General features: G+C 37.8%; 1 protein-coding gene across 11 annotated transcripts in view; it reads right to left on the bottom strand.

Annotated features, from left to right (window-relative positions):
• The window catches only part of LOC124169307 (eukaryotic translation initiation factor 4E-binding protein Mextli), an 80,961-nt gene that overhangs the window by 52,087 nt on the left and 16,186 nt on the right, over positions 1 to 12,688 (bottom strand). For all 11 annotated transcript variants that reach the window (XM_046547882.1, XM_046547881.1, XM_046547879.1 and 8 more), the window contains 3 exons: positions 6,687 to 6,850; positions 6,243 to 6,373; positions 3,204 to 3,274 (listed from right to left, as the gene is read on the bottom strand). In XM_046547882.1, the coding sequence (XP_046403838.1) occupies positions 3,204 to 3,274; positions 6,243 to 6,373; positions 6,687 to 6,850 (366 nt within the window). The remainder of the gene's footprint in view (positions 1 to 3,203; positions 3,275 to 6,242; positions 6,374 to 6,686; positions 6,851 to 12,688) is intronic.

The raw sequence follows: 12,688 nt of genomic DNA, 5'->3' as shown, positions 1-12,688 counted from the left end.
CATCTTTAGACGCTAATATGAGGATTATTGCAACTGATAATTATATTGGTGTCAAAACCTGCGCTTTAAAATATTCGAACGAGTGTGTTCACTGTTGGACTAAATTGTGGATGGATGAAAACAGAAATGCTTATAAGTGAAGAGCGCGGAAGGAGAGGTCCAGGGGAAGGAGTGCGATCCCTCCGTCTTCGATGCAAGCAACGAAATACGGAGGGGAAGGAGCGCGCTCCCTCCCCTCCGTATTTCAAGCTACGAGGCTATGAGCGAAGGAGCACGGGAAGAACACGTCCGATCTTGCATGTGACGTCGCTGCCTTCAAAGTGAAGGGGCGAAGGCGCAGCAATGTGATATATGCAGTTTGCGTTGCCTAAAGTTTCCAGTCCGTCTCGTCTTGTTTGAATGCGCTTATGCTACGCTTGTTTCTTCCGAAATTGTCCTGTTTGGACTATTTTGAATATCAGTAGCCTTGTTGTAATTATAAATATTTGTGTCAAACAATTAGAGCTTAAAAATCTTAAATTCTGTCAGATATGCGTCGCGTTAGATCTCTTTCTTTTTTTTGAACCTCGTGCGTGTCATGCAATTATTGAAAGCTATCGAGATATCTTCGGGCTCAGTAGATGACTCACCTAGCATTTGGCCTCCATAAACTGGGAGATTGATCAAGGTCAGTTGGTGAGACGGGGTAGGGATGAAACACGTTTCCATTGTTCCCCTGTAACTTGATGTTTTCCTATTTTCCTGTGGGGTCTCGGAAAGGAAAAAAAACGGCAGAGGCAATGGCTGATGGAGGACCGAGTGTGGTTCCGTTAAATCTACGACGTGGTTATTATCCTACGGCGCTGAGATTGCCCCGATTGTTGTCCAAGCTCTTGGGAAGGTTCATGCTATGTGCCAGTCGTGTTTTGCCTTAAAATTTTCCACGGCTGCAATTCTATTGCAATACTCCTGCGAGAGCATTTAAACAAAATTCTTCGTGAATAGGACAAGCATCGTAGAGCAACGGCGTATGCGAAGAGAGGATTGGAACTCTTTCTACTCCCTCTTATGCCGCTATTACCGCCGCGGTTATCAAAATTTCCTGTTTCAATTAATATTGAAAGAGGAAAGTTCGATAACTGTCGAAATTCCAGGCGTACCGCACAACGTACTGCAACACCGCGCGATAGTATTAAAAAAATGCCGCAAAATTTTTTTCTTCATAGAAATGCTCAAAATAGGGGTGCGCCTCTTATACGTGTGCGCCTCTTACACAAGCTTATACGGTAGTTGCCAGCAGTTGTGAAAGCTTCGTTTGTTAGACGTGATGATTTTTTTCTATTTAAAGATAAATATCCCACGATAGAGGCTTGGAAGCCCTCATATTTTGTATTATTTATAATATTAATATCTGAGTAAGGACATAAAGTATAAAACTGGAGCAGTTAAACCAAAAATTTTATAATACCTAAATAACATCGTTGTAGGTGTCTGAGCCGCGGCCGTTGGAAGGGGGATACATTAATTGTAAGTTGATGTTATAGACGGCACATCATTCATTTAAGTATGTAATTAGAACGATTTTGATGTTTACTAATGTCCGCTTAGCTTTTATATATACAATAACTTCATCCGTTTATTCGTAAGTACTGGAGAATTCGTCGTTTAGGACTGCCTGTGCTTGTATTATGGGGTGAATTCCAGTCAATGCAACTTTTGCTCGCTGGTTTGAGACATCTAGAACATCTAGATTGGGGAACATTTTTGTGCCAAAATAGTGTTATTTTCAACGTGACATCTCCCATTAACCTACCGCTAATAATCATAGTACCAGTGGTTTTAATGCACAAAGTTTGACGAGGTTGAAACATATCGGCCAAGACTTATCAGTGTTCCATCGGGTTTGAATTGTAAAAAGTGCTATTACGCTTTCGATAAATGTCTAACAGTACCTAGTTTAAAAGTTGTCAGTGGCGTGTTCACCTCCATTGTTCACCGTAGACATGACATTTCACAATCAAGCTATCAAGATCAAAACTGAGTGTGAAGTTTGTTATTCTACTATTTCAACGAATAGTAGCGAGAAAAGTTACCTGTGTCACTTGCGTGGGCTAATTTAAGGCTTTAAATCAGTGAATAAATAGTTGTTTTCATCATAACGAGCTCTGTTATTATTGGAAGTTTTATGTGATGAATATAAGAATGGTAGTGAATTCCAGTTTTTGATAATTTTATTTGCCTATTACCCACTATATTTTTAGGGTATATGCATGAATATTGTTTATGCATTTACCTATATGATTGAAATAGATTGTAACTTGTGTGTGTGTGTGTGTTGGCATCGGAACCGATTCTCGATCTCACATGTGGATTGTGTGCAGACTGTTTTGCTGTGAATTCGTACCGTAGGACGGATAGGATTACCTTCTCCGCTAATACGATGTTACCAAATTCAACAACACAACTAGTTAGCTTACGATCGTTATCCTCCAATTTTACAGGTTTCTTTTATATGTCGATTTTTCGCCGACGTATAGCAATAATTTGTCATAGCAAATTCCATGAGGGTCGTGGCATCAATTTTTGGAGTCCTAAAAATAGGCTGATGTCCTAACACCCCCTCCCACACGCCTTATAGGCAGCTTGCGGGGTATTATGTAGATGTAGATAAAATTCAGGTGTACTATTCGAACGAGCATCAACGTTATCATCCATTTTTCTGTTAACTAAAACATACGAAGTGAAACGCTTGTATTTCATCACCCCGATGTCGCATTATTTATATCCGAAGTAGTAATCGTGGCACAATAGCAATAGGAAAACTTGCCTAAGAATAACAGAGCAAAATAAAGTGACGATGAGTGGCTAAACACTCCCTCAAAACAAATTTTACAGCATTCGCTCAGCGTATATCCCTACTCCCTACGGTTGTTTAGGCACCTATGACGTCACGCCTGGCCTCGGCAACGCTCGGGTGTCTTCGCGCAGTGGTCGGCTCAGAGAAAATTTTCTCGATTTTAAAGTCAATTTTTTTATTTCTTTTGATGATGAATGGAGAAACTTTAGTTATTTTTGCGAACTAATGTATACATTTTACTTATTCAAAATAGTTTTTAGAGCAATCGACGACCCATGCAAGTTCCCCATTCTAAAAATTATTATAGAAAATCTATACCCATGAATTTACTGCATTTTGGTAGAAGTACATACATAAAAAGACTTACTTAACGTAACCATCACCACCACCAAGGAACTTTCCTCTGGAAAAAAGGTCATCCAAACTTAGCTTTGCAGCCTGAAAATAAGAAAAAGGGATTAATTAGTATTGCCTTATCAACCAAAAACCAGAGCAATGCAATATACTCGTTATAACTAAGTCCACAATAATACTAAAAAGTTGAAGACTTCTATTAAAAACTTTGTATTTCTTTTTCAGAAAAACCTTATTAAAACATCATATTTCCTTTTAAAATTGTAATTCAAATACTTGGCAGTTGTGCACCTAATTTTCCCAAATTATCATATAATATTTAGAGATAAATACCAATAAAGAGTAATGTTAGTAATGTTGTGGTCTTTCCCACTAAATGTTAGCCTGAGAGAGATGGATGACTTGTTTTAACATTAGTGCAATCACAGGCATTCCATATTGGCTATGATGGGATTTCTCTTTGCTTTTGCTTGTGGTCCTGCTAACACAACAAATTCACTCATTACAATACTCACTGTAGGCCATACTCATAGTTACAGACTTATACATGTGATCTATGGAATGTATACAGGATCTTTGATTGTGTTAGAAATGGAAATTAAGCTGTTTACCAAACCATACTTGAGAATTGAGTAATGAAGTAACTACTTGCCTAGTTAGGTAACCGTTGAAAATGAAGAAAAAATCTTGCCAGTACACCCATGCGTTGCGATGTTTCCCCAAGGAACGAATTTGCGCTATATCGAAATTGCACTAATCATAATTGTGCTGTGTGAGGCATGGGTGTATTAAAACTTTTGGAGAGAAAGGATGAAAAAAGAAAGAATTCCAAGCATTCACTCATATTACTAATAATACAATGCCACAATTTCAACAGTTGATTGCAGATTTTATGCTTTCTATGGTAAAAAAAAAGATTACCCATGCTTCTCAGGATGGTAAGTATATTTCTTGCTTTATAAATTACACACTTTCTTCCCTGAAAAGCGTACATGAATGGAACTCACAATTTCAACAACATAGCCTGAACTTGCAATTCAAGTACATAATTGTAACGACACTGGTTGGGCCAAATATATGTTGACATTATCAGAGGTGGTTATAAAAATACACCAAATGCTGTCATTGCTTTTTAACTTCCATTTAGAATTGAATAAATATACACCATTTTGCTAAAAAATTGAATTAACTTCATTGAATTCTTCATTCTGCATGAATATGAATAAAATAGAACCATTTGATTTAAAGAATTGCTCTAAAACTGGCGAATCATATGATATTTTCTCTTTGATCAAACAAACTACTTTTGAGCTTGCATTTGAAAATCAAGGAAAACTTGAGAAGATTGTACTCAACGATTACCACAACTGGCTATCACTTGGGATTTAGTAAAGTCAAGTGGAATATATTTGCCTGGTCTGTTTGTTCACCTTGTTGCCACCTAAGAAAAAGTTGATACCATACACAACTAGGGATGGTGAGATCGGATACCTCTGATCCAAATAGCCGCTGATATTGCCCTTCACTGGATACTTCGGATCCAAATTTCCCTAAAGACATCGGATCGAGTTCCGAAATTTTAAATTAATGCTTCAGTGAATGCAGCGTTCTATAAAAGGGAGTGGAAAGAGTTCAGATCCTCTCTTCGCATGTGCCGTCGCACAACGACATTTGTCCTACTCATGAACCATTTTGTTTAAAATCTCTTATAGTGGTTATGCAAAAGAATTTCAGCCATGGAAAATTTAATGGCAAAATGCATTTATCACATAGTGTGACTCTTCCTAATGAGCATGGTGCTGCTCTTCTTGAACAACCATAGGGGAAATCTCAGCATCGTAAGATAATAACCATGTCAAAAGTAACTGCGTAGCAGATTTCAGATAACCACCCTCGGCCCTCCATCAGGCTGTACCTCTGATGTTTTCTTTTTGTTTCCGAGATATCACAGACCGTAAATCATTGTCTTTAAAGGAAAATATCAAGTTACACGAGCAATCGAAGCATGTTTCATTCCTGCCCCTTCTCACCAACTGACCTTTTTCGGCCTACCTGCTTCAATTCTCTGTTCCTGGAGGACAAATGCTAGGTGAGTGACTTTCTGAGTCCAAAGATGTCTCGATAGCTAGGGCAGGTGGATGACATGTATAAGATTTAAAAAAGAATGAGACCAAACGCAAAGCATTTCTGATGACATTTTAGTTTTTTTCAGCTCTAATTGATTGCCAATAAATTTTCTAGTCACAAATAGACTACGAATACTAATATTCAACATTGTCCCAACAGTAAAATTTTCAAAGAAACAAGCGTAGCATTATCCTCCTTAAACAAGTGGAGACAACAAGCCAATTACGTCACAAAATAGCAAGATCTGACATGGTCGCCCTTGACTCCCTCATTCGTAGTCTCGATGCTTGAAAGATAAAGGGATTCTGCTCCTTCCCCTCCACCTCTAGAGGTTTCTGAGCAGTTGTCTTGTTCTGTTCCCGTACATTGCCGCTTGTGAAGTCAATGTTGTTTTAAACACTGTCAACTATATTGCAGATAGAGCAGTTGCAATTCAATTCAATGATATATTGATAAAAATATATTTCCTAGTGTAGAAACATTTTTATTGAGATGAGGAGAGCTCAACGTATGCTGTGGCGTGAAACTATCTTGAGGAAGTGCAAAATCTACCTCACCACTACTGAAGCATTAGCGGGTGAAATACAAGTCAGCTTGCGATGAAAAAGGGACAAAATTCGGGGGAAACGTGTCCCAGGAAAATTTGAATACTATCAAATAACTTGAAAGCTTATAAAAATGACTCAGTTAAAATATTAAAATGTGCATGAACATTTATATAGAATTCCTTAGATCACGAGTACTCAGAAGAAACTTGAATAATTACTTCATTTTATAGCAGGCAATTATAAATGAATTTGCATCTGAAAATATCCAAAGATCCAACACCTGATCCGATTCAATCCAGAGCCTAAAAAAATCCTGAATCCGTCAAATCCTTTATAAAACACCACATAGGTGAGTACATCATTAAAAGATAGCTTACCCAAACAAGATCAAAGTTGGTCCCAATAATTTTTATAGTCTCAGATCCCACAGCAACTGTATACTTGTACTCTCCAATATTGGCATCATTTGTAGAATAGCTGTGAGCCAAGGCAGCTCGACGTGCAGCACCTGTGTCACATTCAAAAAATAGGATATTATGGACATCCATACCATCCGTCTAAAGTCTAGAAGAAAATTACATTTCTGAATAGCCAAAATCTGAATAGTTAGATTTATGCTTGCATTCATCATTTGATTGAGTTCATCATACAAAGTTTCAAGAAAAATCTGTGTTCTATCTGAAATTGAATTTCTCACATATGTGGTAGTAATTGAAGTTGTTTCTTCATCATAAGACCTACAGTCACCAACCAAACAATTAGGCTATGAAAATATAAGTGCCCAGCAAATTAGAGGTGTAACTGTAATTAAGGAAAATTACCTGAAACATCATGCCGCAAGATATTATCCTCAGAAGCACTACTATTAATACTGGATCCTATGCTCCCTCCAATTCCGCCAGTGTCTCCACCATGATCAGGCATTTCAGCTCTTGTGGGCGATGCATTGCGGCGGATAGTCTCTTCAATTAACTGTGTAGCATGCCTAAAGATGACAACACAATAAAGTCAATTCTCTTCTAAAAAATAATGCCCACAATCAAAACAGTAGTCCAGCATGATACATACAGAATATCTTTTGTTCACATTTCTCTGGGCATGTAAACAGAATAAATTGCTATTTTCATTTAGTGAATCTAAGTAACAATGAATTCCATGCAATTCAGTTTAAAACCTTAGGGTTTACTGCATACTTATGTCACCACCACTGCATCATAAAATATCACTGCAACGTCTGCCTATGCTGTTCTGAAACTGTCTTGGAACTGAGCATGCAGTCACAGAACATCCACTGGACCTGTATGATCATGCTACATTTTCGTACATTTTACTTTCCAGTTGCTTCAGTTCAACTCTGCTTGCTACAAGTGCAAATTTACCTAGTGACATGTGGCTTTGCATGGGATTTGGATTATCTTCCTAGGGTGTTTTATTTCATTACTTCCATTCTTTACTTTTCTCACTGAGATTACAACTTTCCTTCGTGAGTAGTGAGGAACTCTGGAGAAAATATCAAGTCAGGGTTCCCACTCCACCTAAATAATGAAATTCATGGTTTTTTCCAGGTCTTCATGTTTTTTTTTCCAAGTTTTCACGGTTTATTTCAGGTTTTCACATCTCTATGTCATCACATTCACGGTCCGTTAATAAGTCAACATTAAGACAATCACCGGCCGTATATTAACTAAAAATTAACGTACCCGACAGACGCCATGAATGTAAACGCAGCATTGAAAAGTGATATCTGTTACGACGTCACCTATCGTTTGCAAAATTCACGGCCAAGTAAAGGCCCAACCCAACTGTGCTCTTGCCTGGACGCTGAATACCATGGCCTCCGTTAATATGCGAATGCCCCCAGGACCTTCTTCCGTCTGGACACCAGAAGTCCTTTTTTAATTCCTCACCGAGAGATTTTTTTTGCGCACGTTGTTATAATCACACAGCAACCAAATTTCCCTTACCCAATCTTACTGAGATCGCGGAAAATATTTTATTATAATTGTTTATAGAATTTAATAAATCAAAAAAGCAATTTCATATAACTATAATGCACTTGGTTTGAAATATATAAAGACAAAATAAATACCTGCTGCAACAGGTTATTTTCACTTTCACTTTATTATTCACATAAACTCAAACGAGGTGAGCGCAGTCTATTGAGAGCTATTGCCATAATTTGAAAGCCTATTTGCCGTAGAAATGTTTCCTTTAGTAAAATTCCAATAGCAAACTCATATTTTGAAGCATATGGCATGTGCCTTCATTTTGTGTGAGAACTGAACTTCAAATTACAAATCACATAGTTTTCGTAAATGGTTCATTCTATTAAAAATGCAAGTTATTTCACTTGTCCTTTTTCGAATAAAAGTCCATCCCAAGCTATCACTGAAATTGAAATGCTTAGACAAAATAACAGACTTCTGCTATTAAAATGGAAAATATTGGTCAATGTGTCATATATTAAGGACCAATTACTACACTTCGAACATTCGTGGGCAGATAAATTCATAGACCAAGTCTGCGCGTGCCTGACCTTGAAACATGATTAATATATCAAATTTAATCAGTCAATCGTAGTATTATTATCAAGATTGAAACATTTTTAAGGTTTCATGGCAAAATTCACGGCTTTTTCCAGGTTTTCTCATGGTAGACGAAATTCACGGTTTTAAGGTTTTCACTGTTGAGTGGGAACCCTGCAAGTGATAAGTTCTACTAGACTATTCCTGGGCTATTCAGCTGGAAAGTATGGGTGAAAATCGGTTGTTGAATGTCTGCAGAGGACACTTCATTAGTGGCAATAGCAAGGAAGGACGGAGTCAATTTCTAATTTTTTATTGTCTTCCCAAAATGTAAGGAAATGTGATGAGTGGGAACTGTTAAACCTTAAAGTTGAATAAATTTCATTTTGTAAAAATGTAGAACTTCATTCGCAGTATAATTTCCTAAAATTCTTCACAATTTAAAGGTGCACAAAATGCAAATGTTCAAGGCTGAAATTGATTTTTCTTTCTATTTAGCAGAATTGAAGCAAGGAAATGGCCTTACATATTTAAATTTATTTTACATACCTTGTTGACATGTATCGTCACAAAAAAAGCAATTGGTATTTGCCATCAGTCTAAAGCTAGACAAAACGTAAGAATTTTCTCCTATGCATAAAATGTTATGGCATAAATTATGTTACTACTGTGATCATTTACTTTTTTATTTATACCTGATAAATTCCCATTAGTTTATCCACACGATGTTTCGTCACAATCGTATTTGTCCTTTGGCCTTAGGAAATAAAACTTCGATATGAGGGCCAAGTTATCTACGAGCCCTCATAGGGAGACCCAGGATTGTTGTTCCAGAGCAGTAAACATCCTTCCATTCCCTCACTGTCACTAAATGCTATCTAACGATCTGATCGTTGGATTATTCTTCCTCAAAGGCTAATCCTCCAAAGAGATTTAGTTTCCATTACTTCTTTTGTTGTCTTTGACCACACATCGCAAAAATTTCGTATATACGCACTCAACGGGAAATTTTACTTTTTAATAGCAAATATGTCATTCTGCTTCAATTTATGTTGGATATAATTATTATTTCGTGTGCATTTACTGCATATTAGCCCTGGTGTTCACTCTTTGTTTCTATCTTGGGCATTAAAAGCCAACCACTGCAACGGAAAGGGTCTTCAACGCTAACCTGGTGATATGTCAAATAGTACAAATTAATACATGATAATCTCAAATTTGTACTCCAGGAACACTACGATATCGAATTACTCACTACAGTGGAGCCCCGCTAATCCAAAATAATTGGGACCGGACCCATTTCGGATTAGCGAATATTTCGGATTAAGCGGACTGTTACTAATTTAACGATAAATTATTAAATACAACGTATAACTACATAAATGAATCGCCGAAACGCCGTTTCACATCCATACGGTATGAGAAACAACCAACTTCATTATGTACGCCGTACGGCAAGGCTCTGCACGGCTACCGCTTGAGTTCGTATTTGCAAAGAAATCCAATAGGTAGCAGCACAACCTATGTTGTAGAAGCCCCGCCCATTGCCTCTTTGTCAGTTATTGAGCCCAGTGAGTCGTCGCGTTGCGTTAACATTGTGACTGTTATTTATTACAATTACAGACTAAAGTTAAGTGTAGTTTTACTAAGCGATATTTTACGCAATCTCCGTTTTTTATCTTACTGTTTATACAGTAAACAATTTTAGTTTTGTGAGTGCAGTGTAATGGCCTCAAAACGTAAACATACTTCGATTACACTGCAAGATAAACTTGAAGTGTTAAAACGTTTGGATAAAGGGGAAAGTGCATCGAAATTGGCAGTGGAGTTTGGAGTGGGAAATTCGACAATCACAGACTGGAAGAAAAACCGAAATAAAATCGAACAGACATGGCAACAACAAGTAAGTGTACTTGAACTCGTAAAACAGCTAAAAGCACATCACTAGATAAGCTTGACAGTGCTCTGTTTGTCTGGTTTTCTCAGGAGAGGGAAAAGGGTATCCCGATTAGTGGGCCCTTGGTCAAAGAAAAAGCCCTGCAATTAAACGAATTAATGAACGGAGACGATTCATTCAAAGCCAGCTCAGGTTGGCTTAATCGTTTCAAGAACCGCCACGGGATTCGTCAGTTAGCCATAACTGGGGAGCGGCTGTCTTCTGATGTGGCTGCTGCATCTGAATACGTAAATACATTTGCTGACCTGATCGCTGCTGGAAACTATTCACCGCAGCAAATATACAATGCTGACGAGACAGGCCTTAACTTTAAGGCATTGCCTAGAAAAAGTCTAGCTGCACAAGAAGAGAGACATGCACCCGGCTTGAAAATAAGCAAAGAAAGGTTGACTGTTTTAGTCTGCAGTAATGCTGCAGGAAATCATAAGTTGCCCTTAATGGTTATTGGGAAAGCAGCAAAACCAAGGGCATTCAAAAACCTAAACCTACAAACCCTACCTGTCGTCTACAAAAACTCCAAAAATGCTTGGATGACCTCAAAACATTTTAAGGAATGGTTTGACAACCAGTTTGTTCCTGAAGTCACTCGATTTTGTGTTGAAAATGAGCTACCAATCCGTGCTTTACTTTTCCTAGACAACGCTTCCTCACATCCCTCAAAAGACGAATTAGTCAATGGAGATACAAAGGCCGTTTTCCTATCACCAAACGTGACCCCTTTGCTCCAGCCCATGGACCAACATGTATTGCAGCATCTCAAACTTTCTTACAGAAAACAGCTACTGAGACGAGTCCTCGAAAATGAAGATGAAACCCTCTCCATGATTGATAAACTTAAAATTATAAACGTCAAAGATGTTATTTACTGGGTAGCAGATTCATGGGAAGCTACAAAAGAACACCTGATTAAAAAATCCAGGAGTAAACTTTGGCCAAGTCTTACTTTTGATGAAAATCCACAACCAGACCAAAACGTTGCACAGCTGCAGCAGATGATCCAAAATATTCTCGGCTGCGAAATGAAAATGATGTCGACGATTGGATGCAAGCTGACGACAACGATCACGAAATCTTTACCGATCTTCAGCAAATTGTAGATATGGTTTTGAGATCCCCGGACAACAACACAGCCCAGGACGACAGTGAAGGTGAGGCAGACGATGACAGCGAGCAGAGAGTTTCCCATTTGGACGCCGCGGCCGCCTTCGATCTTGTGCTACGCTACATAGAACAACAGTCTGTCGCGACACCAGCCGACACTTTGTTTCTGAGACGCTGGCGCAATCACAGTTCAAAAGAGAGGTGTTCTTCTCTCCGACAAAAAAATGTTACGGACTTTTTTAAACCAATGTAGTTTTGTTCTGTGACACTGTTTTATTTTGTTTATTACATTTTCCAACCTAAAAACATACTGTAATTTTCAAAAATAAATTTTACCATGTTTTTTCTGGATTCTATAAAGTTTTGTTTTTTCCTGATTTTGATTTCGGATTAAGCGGATTTTCGGATTACCGGATTTCGGATTAGCGGGGCTCCACTGTATAAACAGAAATAAGCACATTTGACTTCTGGTGCCACCAGGTCTATAAATAGAAGAACAAATAGTAAATAATAAACACGGATAACTTTACAAATCTTACAACAAAACGGAGAAACCGGAGGCAAATACTTACTGAATGAATACTAGCAAATAGTTTGAACTATCATTAATCAAAAAAGAATAATTGACAAATAATAAATTATAATGTGTGACTCCTTTCGCCAGACTTCAAACTGTACGTTAATGCTGACGCCAGGATTTTATCCACCACTTTTCTCTTAATTTTTAAAATTCGCATCAGCAATAATGAAAGCATAATATCAAATATAGCGAAATTACGATTATAAAAAACCTGTTAATACGTAGGAAAAGAAGCTGAAAAAATTATGAGAGACAGTCCCGACCCCTCATTCTTCACTACCCGAGCTGAAAGCGTTGCTCACAAGGCCACCGCCGCGACGACCCGTTTTACGTAAAAAATCATATAATAATTACTTTAACCACTATGGGTAAAAACTGGTGCAAGTATGCAGTAAATGCTCACAAAATAATCATTACACCCCACATAAATAGAAGCGGAATGATGAATTTGCAGTATAAAATAATTTTTCCCTTTGTGTGCATGTATATAATCACAAGCGGCATGTCAGCAGAGTGCAGCAGATATCTACGAAAGGAGTATAGGATACTAAATTTCCTTGAGAAGCAGAAGTGGTGCTACAAACTTTGTCCTAAAACTTTTGAAAGTGACTGTACGTGTAACTCTGATGTAAATATAAGTTAACTTACGGATATTTTCAT

The sequence above is a fragment of the Ischnura elegans genome, chromosome 12 (assembly GCF_921293095.1).
Source record: "Ischnura elegans chromosome 12, ioIscEleg1.1, whole genome shotgun sequence".
NCBI classification, from domain to species: Eukaryota; Metazoa; Arthropoda; class Insecta; order Odonata; family Coenagrionidae; genus Ischnura; species Ischnura elegans.
This window is presented reverse-complemented; position numbering and strand designations above follow the sequence as displayed.